Below are 17,827 nucleotides of genomic sequence, written 5' to 3'. Positions count from 1 at the left end.
GTGACAGAAGACAATAGCAGCAGAGATCCATCTGGAAATGCTTTGCTTTGTGAGAGGGAAACCCTTCCGGGGTAAGCTGTAAGCCACAAAAAGTTGGTTGAATTTGTGGAACGTTTTTGTTCTGTCAAGGTAGAATTCAAGGCAGCATTTTAAATCCAGAGAATGGAGAGCTCTTTCTGCTGCCGTTTGAGGATTTGGAAAGAAAGTTTTTAAAACAATAGGTTTATTTAGGTGGAAGTCTGATGGTACTTTTGGAATAAATTTTGGATTAGGCCGAAGAATGACCCTGTCATTTTTTTATTGTAGAAAGGGATCTTGTATCGTGAAAGCGTGAAGGTCACTAACTCGCCTTGCGGATGCAAGGGCTAAAAGGAGTGCAGTCTTCCAAGATAGGAACTTGATGTCAGCTCTTTGTATCGGCTCAAAAGGGTGCTTCTTCAGCTGAGCAAGTACTGTGTTTAGGTGCCATGTTGGAAGTGGCGACTTTACAGGAGGGAAAGTCCGAAACAGACCTATAAGAAACTGTTTTATTAATCAGTTTGACCAAAGAGAAGGTCCAGTATAAGATCTCCTGAAACAGGATATTGCTGCCAGGTGAACTTTGATTGAAGCGTGGGCGAGGCCCGAAGTAGCCAAATGAAGGAGGTATGGTAATATCTCTTCTGGAGAGGATGTGAAAGGATGCACCTTAGCCGATCTGCACCAGATACAGAATCTCTTCCATTTAAAGGAATAAGTCCTGTTTGTGCTATCTGCTCGGGCGCGGAATAGAACAGCTCTGCAATCCGGAGGAATGTTCAAATCTTGGAACTCGTGGAACTCAGCCTCTGAAGACTGTTTTTGAGTCTTGCTGCATAGAAGGTCCTGGAGAAACTTCTCTGGGCCTTTTCTGATGAGTTTTTGAAGAAGATTTCGATGATGCTTCACACCCCTCAGAGGACAAGGGGTCTTCTTTGTCCTTAAGTCTTTGCAGCCAAGTCAAAAGCCTTCCCTCACAATCTTTTAAAGTTTTTGTAGAAAAAAGTCCAACATACCTTGCAGTCTTTAGGAGAATGGTCTGGATAGCAACAGTAGAGGCAGTCTTTGTGCTGGTCATCGACGTGCAATCTCTTCTTTTTGCAAGTCTCACATGGCCTAAAAAGAACTTTTTTAAGGGTATCCGACATGAAAACAGTAAAGACTTCACTCAGATAGAGAAATATCCGAAGAAAATACCTTAAATCCAGAGATACTGAAAGAACCTGAGCAGAGCTCAGTGGAGACTCCCTTAGCCGACGTGCGGTAGAAAATCTGAGGGACTAGAGCTTCCTTCCAGGAAGGTTCCAGAGGGTGGTGGCAGCTGATTGGTTACTCTCTAGAGTTTGGTCCTTATTGCAAAAGGACCTGGATATTTTACTAATGTGAGGCCTTTGGCCTATTACTCTGTATGTCTAATGGGACATTACTTTATTTATGTACCGGGGACTCCCATCCCGACGACGGGGAATGATTCAGGCATGTGAATCTATGAAAGATACCCTAATACTGGATAACTTGTTGTTTTGTGAGTTGAGGTTCTCATACAAACAGAAGATGAGGGGCCAACATTAAAATAAAATATAAGAAATACATTTACGGAGAATGTTTTTTGATGTGCTGTAAGCCAAGACATTTTGTTCCACTTTCGTGGCTTTGATAACTAGCTAATTCTTCATTTACTCACACTAATACGTTCTATATCCTTGTTTTTTCCTTTAAAATAATCACTTTTTTTCTGTTCTTCTATGCCTACTTTGCCCTGCCAACAACTGACTTGGCAGCTCTCTTGATTGACGATGGAAGCAACCCTATTGTGTTTCCAACCTTATAGCCTGCCACATCAACATTAGGAAAAAGCAATGCTGATGGGTGGAATGCTATGCTAGACTTAATGACAGACATTAGTAATTAGTTTGGATCACGTTTTGGGCAAGACAGCTCTTTCTTGAGTAGGATTAGGGATGATTTGCAAAGGGATTCGCTTTCTCTGCAGTAGAAGAGTGAGCAGAAAAATGATGTACTGGAATGTGACTCCAGTAATAACCAAAAGGTAGGAATAACTCAAGCATTCCACCCACCATTTTTTGTCTTTCTTACAACTTCGATATGGGCTAACGATTTAGTGAACATAAAAGCAAAATTTTCTAATTCTAGATTAGGTTAACGACCCCAGATAATTTCGCATCTCTAAAGAGGGACACTTCTTGTTCAGAGAATCTCCACCCTAGTTTTTAGTGCAGTTAACAGAAACCTGGAATTAATGCATACAGTACTTCCAATCCTGCACCTTATTTATTTTGAGAGTTTTATATAGCGCTAGCTAAGACCCTACGGTATCAGAGCGCTTCAAACAGTAAATGTTCACATCAAAGATAAAAAGTCTATCCAAAGCAAGCATCTGAGTCAGAGCGCTTTACAACAATAAATGTTGACAACATAGATAACAAGTATAGTAGGCATTTATTAATGCGCTGGCTAGGTACATAAGGGGATTCACAAAAGTCACAGTTGTAGAACATAGCATCAAGAGGCCACAAAGTAACACAAGTAAAATACAATGGTGCATCGAGGATTGGCATCGGGAGAGAACAGGAGACTGAAAGAGTCATCTGTCTGTCCTAAAGGAACCCGCCAAAGAAGGAAACGTAGAGCTTGTGCGTGTGTTGAAGAAGTTGTTAAGGAGTAGAAATTCAAGGTCCTGTGGACATTGTTAAAAAACAAGAAGAATACAACAGATAGACATCTACGCAGCATGCAGCAAGCACATTAGTATTATTATTATTGTGAGTTCCACATAGCGCTACCAATTTTTTTTCTCAAAAAGACCCTGTCAGCCTCAAAGCACTCCCCCCCATGCCCAGTCTCCCACCCTGACTCACAAGCGTCCCAGCCTCCCCAGTCTCTGAGATGGCCATGCCCCACCAGAATCCCGGAACCGTCACGTTGCCCCACCTTCACCAGGACCGCCGCCCACCCTTCCTCGATATACATGTGGGAAAATGCCCCCCCCCCCCGAAACGGCAACCCCAAATCCCTGCCTGGCAACCAACGCTGCCCGACCGAGAGTGCACTGTCTCCCGCCAACCAGGTCCCCAGTGCCACCAGAGCTCCCCCCGAAAACTACACAACCACTCCACCAACCGACAAAACCCCCAGAACCCCCTGCAAGTTCCCAGCAAACAGCACCCTGGCACTGAGGGCCCAAGGCACCAATGAGAGTCCAAGGGACACAGCTCAAACCGCGCCACCCATAGGGACCCCCACCAAGCACAAGTGCAACAGCCACCGCAGGACGCGGGTCCCAGTGCAGACAAAAGTGAAAACACGATATGCCACACATCCCTGCCCACCATGTCCCCCCACCTCTGCACCACATGCATGGGCACACCTGCACGAGTGGGCATACCCACACAAGCAGACACGCCCGCGCTGACCAGCTCTAAGACCACCAGTGCAAGTGACCAGGGAAGCCCAGGCACAGCAAGGCCCACACAAAAAGAGGGATGCCTGGCACCAACCATCCCGTCCTGACAAACCCATACCGAGGTCAGGGTGTACCCATCAAAAACACACCCAAAGAGCACACTTAGGGGCACCCACCACCTCAAAAACCAACCAACCCTTGGTGTAAATGTAAATGTAAATGTAAATGTACAGGAATTTATATAGCGCAAATCATCAAGCGGTTTCTAAGCGCTTGCTTAGGGAACCCGTCCTGGTATTCCCCTGTGAGATAACCCCAGCAGGGTATCCGCAAGGTGAAAGCCAGGCATCCCGCCGCGAGGGGCCGTTGTGTGGTGTGCCCATCATCCAGACTTTGCCAGGCTGCCAGACGAGACAAGCCTCTGACCTCCCTGGAGGTCATGAACAAAAGCCCACCGGGGAAAAGGGTGCAACACTCCCCTCACAGGACGACCCGCCGAACAGACTCTCTGGGCTGATGAGCTCCAAAGGAGTAGCCCCAGGAACTAGATTTCAGCCCACCATTTCTACTGTTGTGTCACTCGAAAACCGCAGGAAGAGGGGCTTCCAATACATACCGGGCTAGTAGAAAAGACAGGTCCAGAATCAGACTATGATCTCCCTACTTTGAGTGTGAATATAATCCCAGGACACAATATTCCAGTTTTTGTAAGTCATGGCGACCTGTGACAATTATGAGCATCTTGGTAATTTCGTACCAGAAAGTGGTAACTGATGAGCAGTGCCAGAACTTGTGCTTAGTTTCAGGTTTTTCAGTCAGACAATGAGGACATATAGTGTTTGCAGTATTGTACCTTTTGAATCTCAATACATAATCATCACAGTGTCTTGATTTTTCCTTGGCTGTCAATGTCAATCAATCTTTCAATCTCTTGATTCTATTAATTTCTGAAGCACCACGATTAATGTATTGTTTAGTTTGCTTTTCCAAATGTGTTCCTTAATAGTCTTTATCTTGTGATCAGTTTCTCTCTTACCTTCTTTTACATTTGCAAACGTTTGCCTTACTGACACAGCCTGTCAAACATTCATCCTACATCTATGAAAGGAGGACGGCTTGATGGACAGTCGACCACCAGGACAGCTTCACTACCAAGCATAAGCAAAGTAAGTCTGTGTTCTTCCCCCATTCAGAGGTAAGCAGTACAAGCTCTCTGAAATAAACAAGGTTCACCAGACGGGGAAACAAGTAGCATGAAAGTTCCACAGAAAGGGCAATTAAAATGGACAAAGCACCCTATCAACAGTTAGGGCGAGCAGAGGTGTTGGGACCCACAGCTTAACTTAAACAGTTCATACACATGCGATTGACCAGGCATATTTAATAGCTCTTCAAGAGTTAAAATTCAGAAAATAGTTCACCAAAAGCTTTGAGCAATAAAGTTTTCAGCATGAAAGGGACATTCGATTAGTGAACTTCATTGTGTTTAGTGATACGGGTTCTATAACAAAAGAGAAAGTATAATATTTGGATCGTGAAAAATCCTTCCAAACTCTGGCATAGAGATGTACATCCTTTGTTCCAGCCACATTGCCCAATGTTCACATAACACAGTCTGGAAAGTTGAATCAGAAACTACATTCCAGATTTAAAATTGGCACACGTGGAAAGAGTAAAATTAAAATATTTTCAGTGAGCAACAATTAATAACACTTGAACCTCTATACTGAAATCGTTACAGGAACTGGACTGCTTAACAATTTTGATCCAGCTCCATACCCAAATAAACATGTTGTATGTAACTAGTAGACAATCTCAACGTTACGCCTCGTTTGGTACTGCCCAAAACATCTAGGTCTTTGGGAAGCTGTGCAAGAGTGTACACCACACACAGTTGTAATTAAAAAACAGGTGGTGTCGGAAAGAAGGCTTTGTGCAAACTGAAATCTTGACTGCCAAGAAAATAAAGTAAATTGACAAATCTGCATCTCTGGGTCATAATGAAAAGCAAATGTAGGGGCCCATTGTGCTGACTCTGGTAGAAACACTTAAGCCCTCTAGTCCAGTACATAGATCGCTGAACAGAGTGGTGTAAAAGGAAGCAACTAATTTCTGAAGGCAAAACATACATTGCCAGGACCTATAAAGCCAGTCAGTGAGTAGCCAGTGGCCAACCCCCTTGATCTGTGCATCCACTTCAGGTCCTTAGATTTGACATCAGTCATACCTTGCTGTTTACAGGAGGAGGTGGGAAGAGGCTGGGTGTTGATAACTTGGTACAGGAGAAAGCATAAAAACTTAGCTTTCTAGAGTCATCAAACTTCTAACGTCATCTTTTGCACACAGCTCTCTTCCATTGCCACAGGCGATCATCAAGAGGACACAGCAGGTAAGGAGGAGAAAGCATTCAAGCCATGCACAACGCAAACCTGTTGTGAAAGACTTCTTGATCAAATTGGTTGTTACTCCTTGAGTAAAGCATTCAGATGCAATGGTGAGTTTCTACTGATTACATTCAACCTGCCTAGGACATGGCTGTGGAATGTCACAAACGGAGCGACGGCATACATGGTATATACATGGATTGAAGTAATTTTATACTCACAAAGTTAATTTACTAACTTGGGAAATCAACCAAAATAAATACAGGAGGACTGGCAGGAATTTAGAAGTTTGTGGTATGAGCCTTCGGCAGCGCTAAGTAAACACCCACATATGTGTACATTTGTGGGTATACCTCTTAAAGGTGAACATTCAGACAAATTTGTTCTTGACTAGACTAGAATAAGTGCGTTGCTATGGTAGAAATGGAGAAGAAGCACACCCAGAATTAATGGAGGCGTAGAGAGAAAAGTTTGACTGTGAGCAAAAATACTTTCCACACAGAGAAAAAAAAAAACAGATGAACGCATGAATAGAAATCTGCTTCAAATTTACTAATGCAGAATTTTTCACCAAATTTATATTTTACATACATAAAATTGACATATATCAGTACTGCTGAAAATCTACGGGTGGGGTAGATTTCCTGGGAATACTGGAAGAGTTAGGAATTTGCTCCAAAAGAAAGGGTAATCCTACCAAAACAATATAACTTTGTTCCCTTTGTGAGCTGGGCCGTCACAACAAAAATATGTAATTTGTTCCTTCAATAAAGAACATAACAGCATATCTGAAATCAAATTTCTTGAGGGTCTCCATGGTCCAATGTGCAGAGGTAAAACAAGACCCTGGTAAAGATGCAAAATTGGAGATTGCTTATTTTTTAAGAAAAAAACAAAAGAATTATGCAATTAGGCCAATGTATGTATTTGATTGATTTCAAGCCCAAACATGTCTTTTTATCATGACCTTTATCATGCATTTACCTGACTTCCCATGCATTTTGTCTTCTGTACTTCCTAAATTGTAACCATATAATTTCAGCTATAAACACTCTGCATTCCTACTCAGATGAATACAGTATCAAATTCAAAACACTTCATTATTACGCACAAAGAATACTGGTCCAAAGCTCCTGTCTTCTTCAAAAACTGTTATGCTACTATGTTCCAGCCAGACAACGGCATTATTCCACAACTCTTTGGATCCAACAAGGTTCTTTCAAGATGTGCGGGTGTCCAGTGCCTGAAATTATGGAACATACTTTGCCCTCAGCTGCGAACGGAAAGCAGTTTAGTTTCAATTCAGAAAGCTATTGGACACCAAACTTTTCAAAAAAGCAAGTCACTAATTCAAACACCAGCATGGGAGTGACCAAAGAATGCCAGATCTAGGATATAAATTCTCTATATTCAAAACTTTTTTTTTTTTATTTTCTTTCTGCTCCATTGCTCTGAAATTCAGTAGGGAGGAATCCACCATTTTGATAGACAATGAGACCACACAAAATGGCAAATCAATTATATTAGACAATAGCAGGACGCTTGATCCCTATACATACAGTCAAGCATACTTGACTACTGATACTCACATGATGAAAGACTAATCTATTTTGCAAGACGTTATACATTTCCAATCATAAGCCACATCTATTTTTCCTACACAGAATAATGAATGCTGTGGCCTCCTCAAAGAAATGTGCAGTAGCCACATCCTTGCTGACCTTGTCATATTTTTTGCTCTCTTGATAGGAAGATAGACTGGAAAGGAGTGTCAGAATGAACACTGCGCTGATCTGTCAATTGGAGAATGTGGAAGAGGAAACTACCTGCACAGTTGAAAAAAGAAACTCTGCTCTTTCAATCTAATCTTCAAGAGACAAAATTCCAAGTAAAGGTAGAATGTGGTATGGGTAATCAGGGTAAGGCCATTACTGGTGCACTGTCACCATTAAACTTGCAAAGTTATCTAGTTATCATTGTGTTCATAGCCCACATCAGGTAAGGCCCAATCTCTTGAAGATCCTTACATAATTGAGGAGTACCTTACTGGCATATGTCTCCCAAAATAAACTTTTCCCTTTGCGATAAAGAATTGCTGGCTTCATAGAGGATGATGAATCTCTTGACCATCGATTAGCCCCAATTCTTTACCACAAAACAAGGAAGGGGGCGAGTCCTTCTGAAGAAGTTCTAATTAACTGTTGTAAGAAGTGTTACATAAATATGGCTTGTCTAGAGAGGAAAAAAAAAGAAATTTGACAAAGCAACCGTGACAGGGGATTTTATCACCCCTCTAATGTGATCGGGCATTTGGATACTTTTCCTAATCACACAGACTTACTTAATATTCTGCAGTATAAAATGATTCAGCGTTCTCATCACAGGAAAATCCAGTTCTGTGGAATCACTAAATTCAACATTACCTTTAACCAATTGGATCGGAGGTTGGGGAAGCATACTGTAATTTTAGCAGCTAAGAACAGTAGCGCCAGATCAAAGTTCTTAACAAGTTTACATCGTACTACATGCTTTAGGGTTAATTCTTTTTCTGAGGACCAAATACTGACAAAAAATACACAAAATGCACATCTATATGAGACACTTAACCAATATCAGAAATGAAGCATAGGAGTTTTAATGATTCACAGAATATTTTCGCTTCAATTAGGATTCAGGCATTCTTCCTAAACATTACTACCTGATAAGTTAGGTTGAAATCAATAAACAGACTGTGAGAGCATTAATTTACAATGGCTAAGAATTTTAATTTTTCACATGGCAAATTGACTACTCTTAGGACTGCAGCTCAAATGAACTTTCAAACTTTGGGGTCATACAGCATTTTTCGAAACATGCTTAGTTTACCAGCCCCTTGAAAAAAGCATCCGTTTATAAGGAACGAGTCATGCTCTTCACTTTACATGTCAAACATGATTTTTGGCACATATCTGGGTCAACATACTGCATTTTCAACACCTCACACAAAATGTTCTTGTTCTTTCATTCTATTATGTTTTGAGTTCTCTTGTTATATGTAATGTATTTTGGTAATGAGACGCCACAGTAGTGTATATTAGCATGTTAGATAGACATTGGTTGACAAGAGTTTGTGTAGGGTCCTTTAATGGGTCTCCACTTTTAGACATGTTTAAAATATTGATATATGGACAAAAGTAAAAAGACCTGTATAAGTAGATTTGCTAGAATTAGACCTTAAGAAAATGTCCTAATTTAAAAAGAAAAATCTGATTTATATCCTTTTTCACGTTCACCTTTGTTATATAAAATAGCGCTCTTTATACTTTAACTTGTAGGATACAGAAGAGTACCTTCCAATTAAACTGTAGACATGAAGAAACAAAGTATATGGTCTATACATAAAAGTGTGAAACATTACGAATGTACAATATATCTTTACTGGCCATAGTATTTTGATCACCAGTACCTTTTAAGAGATACTGGTTTAAGTGTAAAGTAGATGAACATCCAGATGATTTTTCCATTTTGGACGTTGTTGAGTACATACCAAGTACTGGTACTAACAAAATGAGAATCATTTGTGATGTGGACAGTTTTCTCAAATATATTTTTCCTTTCTGTAGTTTGTCAATATATTATGTATTGCAAGATGATCCAGTTTGCCAATAGATAGTGATAGCTGTGGACATCATGTAAGAGTTTGTGGCTAATAGCTGTGTCACAAGGTGTGGGAAGAAGAATAACGCAGAAAGAATAATAGCAATGTTACGTGGAAGACTTTAGCCAATTAAGTCTAGTGTATTAAAGGAAATCAGATCTTTCTCTAAAACAAGTTTTAATTGTGTAAAGAGAAGTTTTTCTTTTCCTTTAAGAGGCAGAAAAATAAATACTGCAACCAAGCCCGTGTCTTGGAGAGGGATCTGTGGTTACACTGCAAACTCTCTTACTTCTGAATCGCCATGGGTGCATAAAAGCATGCCTGTTGCACAAGTTAAAATCGTGGCCAGAGCCCAAGAACCACAAGCACACTTTATGTAGATCTGAGACAAACAACTGTTTCCTGCAGTTCCTTGGAAAGGCTTGAATTTGGTTTCTTTCAGTGGGGACATCGGAAGTAGTGGGAAGACCAATAAAGTTTTAAGCGAAGCTCTGGATCCATGTTGGAGGGTATGGAAAGAAAGAAATTGATGTTAGAGTGCAGAGGTGGCCCTTCTCCTTCACTTCAAGGGTGGACAGAAATCCTCCACTGAGCCATAACAACACCATTTACCAGCATTTGGGAGCACTACTACAAAACTTTCCGGATCCAGTCTGGCACCTGGGGATATTCTAAACACATGGAATCTTCAGTCAAAAGTATCCATCAGAAGAGCCAACGCACACTTGTATGTGGATGTTGATGAGGGTCTTAACAAACGTGGAGAAGGACAAGAGGATGAGCAGACATAAAAGGAAAGCAGGTATTGAGTGAAGAAGTACTTGAAAGTATAAGTCGAGCAGGGCATTGTACTGAAAGGAAGCATGGGTGAGTAGGTGCTGGATAGTTCTTTTGGTTGATCAAGGGTAAATCAAGATTAAGGAGTGAAGAAGGGAATATACAGCAGAAGGAAGGATGTAAATCCTAATAAATGTTTTACTTTTGTTTTATTGTTATTTTCATTGCTAGGGAACAGGGTGGTAGAGTTTTATAGTGTGCAGTTTCATAACACAGAACTCCACAGGCACGCTAAACTCGTCATAAAACTGTGTGGGGAATGGTTTATATGTATGAATTGGAGATAGCGTCGGGGTTTAAAGTGTTTATAGTGTAATGTTCAGCAGCATCTGAAAAAGGCAGTAAGAAATGTATAAACTTGGATAAAACAACATTAAGACTTCAAAAGTACTATTTTACAAAACATTTACCTGGCATGCTGGATATCGCGGTTTGGAAACCACAAAACAAACTAATTGAATCACAACACCAATAAATATCAAGTGAGTGCCCCAAAATGCATTTACTTACGTGTACATCATTTAAGAAAAACAAACCCAAAACTTTCTAAAATTTCAAATACCTTATTCCTTACTTGTGTTAGTGCAGGAATAGCTTTATGGTGAAGAACTAGAAATCTGGACAGGAGAATCAACTGCTTCACACAAGATAAGAGAACAAGTTGGCAACACTTAAGAACTGTGCCAGTACTGCCCTCTTGTCCGGTCTGCTGCCTCCTACACTCACCGGCCCCACAGTCCGCTGGTGAGAGTTTAGACTGGTTAGTCAGTGGTGCACACATAATTCGACCACTGAAAGTCACTTCAAATCTGTGTGACAGTTCGAGGTACCTGTAATTCCCGTCTTTATGCTCCAGAAAATCTCTGTCTGAGCTCCATCCATCAAGATTTAAATGATTCCTTGGGAAAGTATCAGTGTATGGGACCGATTGGGGCTATCATACAATTCATTAATGGTTTCAAAGTTATTGACGTTACATGTTTGGGTATTTTCTAACTTTACAACAGGGTACCACGGTCACCCCATCCACTGGATTCCAATCCCCCATTCGATCCAGAGACCTGTGGGTGCCACAGATGACACAAATCTTGATTTCAACTGGCCAGTGCAGAGAAACTAAAACAAAGTACAAATTTTAAGTGTCGGTCTGGGGAATTTAGTGCGTGTGTTTCAGTACTACATCAGGTGTACTGAGCTACCATCCTGAATCCTATTACTTAGGTCAACCAGAACAAAAAACTGCGGGATAATCGCAGTTTGAACCCCCCTATGTGACACCCAGGCAACTGAATGAAACAGAGGGCACAACAAGTAGACTAAAGCCAATGAGTCAAATGGTATACAGAATGTAGGGTCTTACCAATATAGTGCCAGAATAAGGCTTGGGTGGCATCTTCTGACCAGACGGTTATATGAACGTCTGCTTTTCTTTGAAGTTGTGTACTTTTAATTAGCCTATCTATTTATACTTATAAAGACATTCCGTTTGAAATACATAGCTTTGATTGGACAATGATTGTTGTGTAAAATCTCAAACCTCCCTTTGCGTCTTGACAGCTACACAAAGCCATCTTCCAAAATTGAAGAGTACAAAAGGGGTTCTTGACATTTCCAGTCTGAGAGTAATAGTATCCTGGACCCCGAAACTGCAGTGGTAAAACTATAGTATCCATTGAGGAGCAGGCTCAGCACTGATTTGCATTAGGCGGGCTTTCTCCCAGACTGGCATAGTTAGCGAAAAAGGATGGGCTGGAAAGCTAAACTTTAGCAATTGCCAGTGGTTAGAATTTTTGTAAACATTTCTCCTATCACCTTTTGTGACTAAAACTATGGTATCCACCACTGATACAAGCTAGTAAAATCTTACTGGGGGTGAGTGTCTGAAAAGTTTCAGTGCTCCATCCATCATCCCCTTTTGTTTGCTTTGTTCGCCCTAAGTTGGGAGGGTATGCCCGGACATAGGTCCCTTGCTCACTTTGCCACTGGATTCAAGCTAGCCTGGCTGATGAGGGGTGTTACCCCGAAACCTAGGGCTGGCTCTAGGACGATGCGATCGGTGCCACAGCACAAGGTGCTGACTTGGGAGGGGGTGTCATTTGCAAGTATTTTATCATTTAAGCACCTGCTGCTAAGTTCCTGGCCTCTAGTAATTTTTAGGCATCAATTAAAATGTCAAGATAACTCTGGTGATTAATCGTCTTCCTGGAAAGAAGTTTGTTTAGTGGAAGTTTTGACTCCTAAGTTGGCGCAGAGGGTTAAAATACCGGCTTATAAGAACGTGTACTATGCAGATGAAGTGCATATAATGTAAACAGGTCAGTGGGTTACTGCTTCTGTAAGAGAGCTCCTTTTGTAACTTGTCGTTTATGAGTCAAAATCTCATATAGAACATTGAGCTATTAACTGTCATCCAAGAGCTGCATGCAAACTGCAAGATATATGTTAGAGATATATGTTTGCTTTTTTGCCCAGTCTTTTATTATTCTAATCTTGCGAAAAGGGCTCATTTGGGTAGAAAACAATTCATATTATTAAAGACAACCCCTAACAATGATGTCACGTTTTAAATTATGAATTTGTGCTTTTCCAGAATAAGGACTCTAAGTATATTGCCTACCAGTATCGCTGATATGTCACTCATACACTACACATTGTAGTCCTGTCTTATGTAACATTTCCTATAAACTGATTTACACACATGATTGTCTGTGTGCAAAGTGTGTGTGATGTAAAGTGCTCTGACACCTTACATTGGTATGAGTGGTGCTATAAAACTAAATGAAATCTGAGAGACAGTCGTTCTAGAGACTTGAGAGGCACTGTTAAAGGGTGGTAGTGAGGGAATCCGTGGCAGAGGTGGTCATTGGGGGGGCGCCAACAGACATTGTCGCACAGGGCACCTCCAGTGTTAAAGCCGGACCTGCCGAAACCGGTCCCAGGATTCTTGTTTCCAGTCCAGGGAAGACCTGGCTTGGCAGTTCGGGCAGGACTGTTCCCATGAGGAACAGGGTCAAGACTGATTTGCATATGGCCGGGTCTAAACTGGGGTGGCTAAGTGAGCTAAGGAACGTGGATGACTCAACCCAGGTCTGTGACTGAGGGTGAGTGTCTGAAAAGTTTCAGGACTCCGTCCATCATCTCCTTGTGTTTGCTTTGTTTGCCCTAAGTTAGCAGGGCATGCCCAGACGTGGGTCCCTAGCTCACTTTGCTACTGCATTCAAGCTAGCCTGGCTGAGATGGGGTGTTACCCCTAAACCGGTCCCAGGATGCTGGTTACCGGTCCAGGGAGGACCAGACCTTGCAGTTCAGGCTGGACCGTTCCCATGAGGCACAGGGTCAAGAGTGATTTGCATATGGCTGGGTCCAACATGGGGTGGCGAACTGAGCTAAAGAACGATGATGGATTCAACCAAGTTTCTGTGACTGGGGGCGAGTGTCTGAAAAGTTTCAGTACTCCGTCCATCATCTCCTTCTGTTTGCCTCAGGACCCGGACAAGAGTTCATGTGTACAGCTCATGCCTAGAATGACATCTACTGTGACAGCTGAGCGGACATATGGAACATGATAGAGCGGGGAATGTGCCAGGTCATGCTGAAGAGATCTACATTCGACACATTCGAAATGACAGCCCTTGTGCTGGCTACACTTACATCACTTGTTTTATGTCCTCAAAATACATTATGGATTAAAGAAAGAAATGTAAAGACGTCGATAATTTATTGCCCCTTGTTTTTAACGCTAAATCCTTGCATTTCATTTATACCAAATGGAAAGAGCGGCATGGTTACTGAGCAGTTGATGAAACTCTTACCACAGGCTTTGGAGGCTGCGACGCAAATCTCTTCGGCAATGTATTCTCCTGCTGGAAATAGCAAGTAATCTCCTTCTGCTTTCCCCAAGGAATGATAAAGAAAAACTCGCAGCCCTGGCTCCGGCTGCCTCGGAACACTTGAATTCGAAGGCAGGTCTCCGTTCTGGTGCACGGTAGACGACGCCGCTCCGTCCATCTCCGTCATGGTCAGGCAGGCCATCATTTCACTTCACGGGTCAGGCATCTAGGACAGATATGACAAACTCATTAAACCGGAATCAACGAGGCTAGTGCGAGGACTGGTGTATCATTGTGTTACCGATACGGGCCAAAATGACAGGTGAAAAACAAAGGACAAAAAAGGTATTCCCCTACAATTGCAAAAAAAGCCCACAACTAAAAGAGAAAAAACACACATGCATATTTCTGTTCTTCGTGAATGAAACAGCTAGCATCTCAGATCAACATACGTTTTACTCATCAACATTAATTTTCCGCACTTTTAGTCAACATGAATGAGCAAAAAGTACACCAAAACATGAGTTTGCTACTATTCTACCTAACTGGGGATTGTCACATTTATGATCGACTTAAATAAGAAAGTTATATACGCAGAACATTAAGTAACCAAAACATAAGAGACAGCAACGCTCAAGTTTTCTTTTTTTGTAAGTTTTTTCCACTGTGTTGGGCACCTCTCTCATTTACAAATGGGTGCAGAGGTTCTCACTCAATGTAATTAGTCGTATTCACACTAGGCACTGACAGGCCAGCTAAGATGGAGGCAGCAACGTCAGTGTAAATGATTTGTAAACCTGTCCTCAGCAACACTGAGCTCCCACGTACTAATGTGTATGCGCGAGCGTGCGACATGTGGGCCTTTAAGTAGTGTTAGTGAGTTGCCTGAGTAAGGTAGGGTACAGAGCCCTCTTAATGACTCGTGACAACTTTTGGGGTTCCCGATCTGTAACAGAAACATTTCATGTGGCACATCATTTGTGTCATGTGAGAATTTAAATTCAACTTATCTGTGCAAATGACTTCATTGCAAAGGGTTACTATTCCGAAAATGTATATGTACAGTTGGAATATATTTTTTTAAAACACTTCACACATACTTTTTCACATCAGTACATTTTCTCCCAGAGGATGGGAGTCCTATACCTGACAGTCTGGTATTTACTGTTGGAGCAAACCTGTGTCCAGACTGCGTATGAGTGCACAGGATGTGTATCATCGAATGGGACTGTAGAAGCGGGTGCATGACCAAAGCTTTCTCCATAGGTGAAAAAAAAAAAAAGCGATGGAAATTTAACTCCGGTGCTGTAGTTGCCCATGTGTCAATGTATAATAAGTACATTTATTTTGCCAGCTGAAAATACTTTTGAATGGTGGCAATCGTATTCATAAAAGAGTTCCAGGGGTTGTCCTGGAGCCTGACTTCTTGCAGTTTACCAGATGTACTCATTGACTTAGTGGCGAAGCTCAACATTCGTAAAGGAAACTCATGAGATTAAAAGCTACTTTTTCTGTGAATTGGGCTCAGTAAGTGTTAAACGGTATACAGACATAGAAGACCGACTGGAACGTTAGCTCCCATGCATAGAACACAAACTAGGATGAAATGTAGTTAAAATGTAGTTAATATTTTGGCTCTTTCGCATACATTTTATGTAAACTATATATTTTATACATATGAAATACTCTATTGTTTCCAATTACAGTTATGTTTATCTGCAAAGGCGCTAGCTACAGCACTTGAGTCATCTTGGCGACAGCGATGCTTTGAGAGCGTGCGCGATTACATCAATCCAGCTTGTAGTTTGTTATTGCATATAAAAAATATTGAGAACAGATAGGATTATGCAGACTCTGCTTTGTAATTCGCACAGTGATGGTAGGACGAACAGAGGCTTAGAGCAGTATTAAGGTATTTAGGGATCACACTGATATCATCGACTCTGGCTTTAGAACAAAGCTACTGCCAAAGTTACAAAATGGCACAGAATTACACATTAGACTGAGGAGCAATCTTTTAGGTTACACTTATCGTTAAACAGGATCACACTTCACAATGGAGCTCAATCTGCCAGGTTAAGTGTGTATCACCAGTTCTTGACCCATACGCCCTAGTTGGAGAGATTTGATCAGTTTCAGCAACACAGCTGTATCTCCGATGCCGGCTCTTGGACAGCCTCAGACAGAAAGATCTTAAAAGCCGTGGCCAGCAAACCTGAACATCCGGTTGAAGATCGTACAGGCCAATATCCAAGACAGAAAAGAGAGATCCTTGGTGTGGGACAGCAAAGTTATCCCCTTAAGCCGTACATGTCTTAGCAGCTAATGCTGCATTGTTTTATGTTACAGAGATCTTTTACACACAGTTCCAGAAATGGACCCTCAAGCTAAAGTGATTTCACTTACCCAGTTATCAGAGCTATTCCCACACGTTACGCTAACCTATCAAGCTTCAAAGAGCACGTCTATTGCTCAGATTACTGAGATTTTACCAGCTAGGTTCCATACTGAGAAACTATCAATCAAGTTGTAGAGCACTCGCATGCGCAGGCTTTGGATAGCTGGGGCTTCCAGTCAGATTCTCACTACCAAAGCCTTAAGACATGCCTGTCAGTATATGTGGAGGTGGTCTGCAGCACTTGGAAATTCCAGAGTTCACTTTTAGACACCTGTGGGAAGAAGATACTCCTTTTTAGGTCTCGCCTATGCAGCGCGCATGCTTGTGGCGGCATACGCCTTGCGGGCGTGCGCAGGGGCGCGCCACAAGCACGAATATGTGCTTTGAAAAAGTGCAGACTGCTCTCCCCAGTCGCGGGTTTCCTCCTCCTGCTCCCCCTCTCACAATTAACTTTCATTGCCTCGGGGCCGCGCTTCTATTTCAGTGCTTGTTTGTTCTTCTAATTCAGTTCTACAAAATGCTGAAAGGCGCGTTTTCTCTTGTTGAAGAGTGGACCGGAGGTTGGAACAATTAGCATGTTAATTGCCCATGGGCTCCTGCATCCTACCGCCAATTTGATAAACAGTTTTTATTATTACCACCATCAAATATGCTCATTTTGACCGTACAACTTGCGGACCTGCCTACTTATACCGGTTTCATCATTTGATCAAAATCATTTTATTGTGGACAAATTGTTGCAAGTCGTCGTACCTCAAATTGTAAATGTGTTTAATGTAGAAATAAAATAACCACATTCTGCTGTCTAGCAGTAAGCACCATGTTATCCTTCCCCTCATAATATTCAGACTTTCTTCTGTGTTTTCAAACACATCACATGCAGACAGTAAAGCTCTGGTTACAGCCCCTAGAGACCAAGACACTCCAGATAACCTAAACACATAACTTTGATTGGAAAACATACTTGTGAAATAGGTGTGTCAACCCACCAAGTTATCTTGTTGCCACTTGATCTGCATGCCGTAACTTCTCCACTAGTGAGAAGTGAGCACACGCCCTTGATGTGCCTGCTGGCACTGCAGTCCATGAAAAAAACCGACCGCCTGTGCCAGGCACAAAACAGAGTCCGATAGAGACGCGTTTCGAGGCCCTCTTTATAAAACTGCCGGTGCTCAGCACCGGTGAGAGGCGGCCCACTTGAAGCCCTGCACACACATACCATCCTTAGAGGGATACACTGCATGCTTGTTGGGAAATCTCGACTCATCTTCTATTGCCCACTACCCAACCTAGTCCCAG

At 41.9% G+C, this 17,827-nt stretch overlaps 1 protein-coding gene across 5 annotated transcripts in view; it reads right to left on the bottom strand.

The window, feature by feature from the left end:
• Positions 1–17,827, bottom strand: part of JAK2 (Janus kinase 2) — a 1,231,913-nt gene that overhangs the window by 849,290 nt on the left and 364,796 nt on the right. For all 5 annotated transcript variants that reach the window (XM_078676001.1, XM_078676005.1, XM_078676003.1 and 2 more), the window contains one exon: positions 14,113–14,356. In XM_078676001.1, coding sequence (XP_078532127.1) covers positions 14,113–14,335 — 223 coding nt within the window. In that variant the 5' untranslated portion in view covers positions 14,336–14,356. The remainder of the gene's footprint in view (positions 1–14,112; positions 14,357–17,827) is intronic.

Source organism: Lissotriton helveticus, chromosome 2_1 (genome assembly GCF_964261635.1).
Source record: "Lissotriton helveticus chromosome 2_1, aLisHel1.1, whole genome shotgun sequence".
NCBI lineage: Eukaryota > Metazoa > Chordata > Amphibia > Caudata > Salamandridae > Lissotriton > Lissotriton helveticus.
This window is presented reverse-complemented; position numbering and strand designations above follow the sequence as displayed.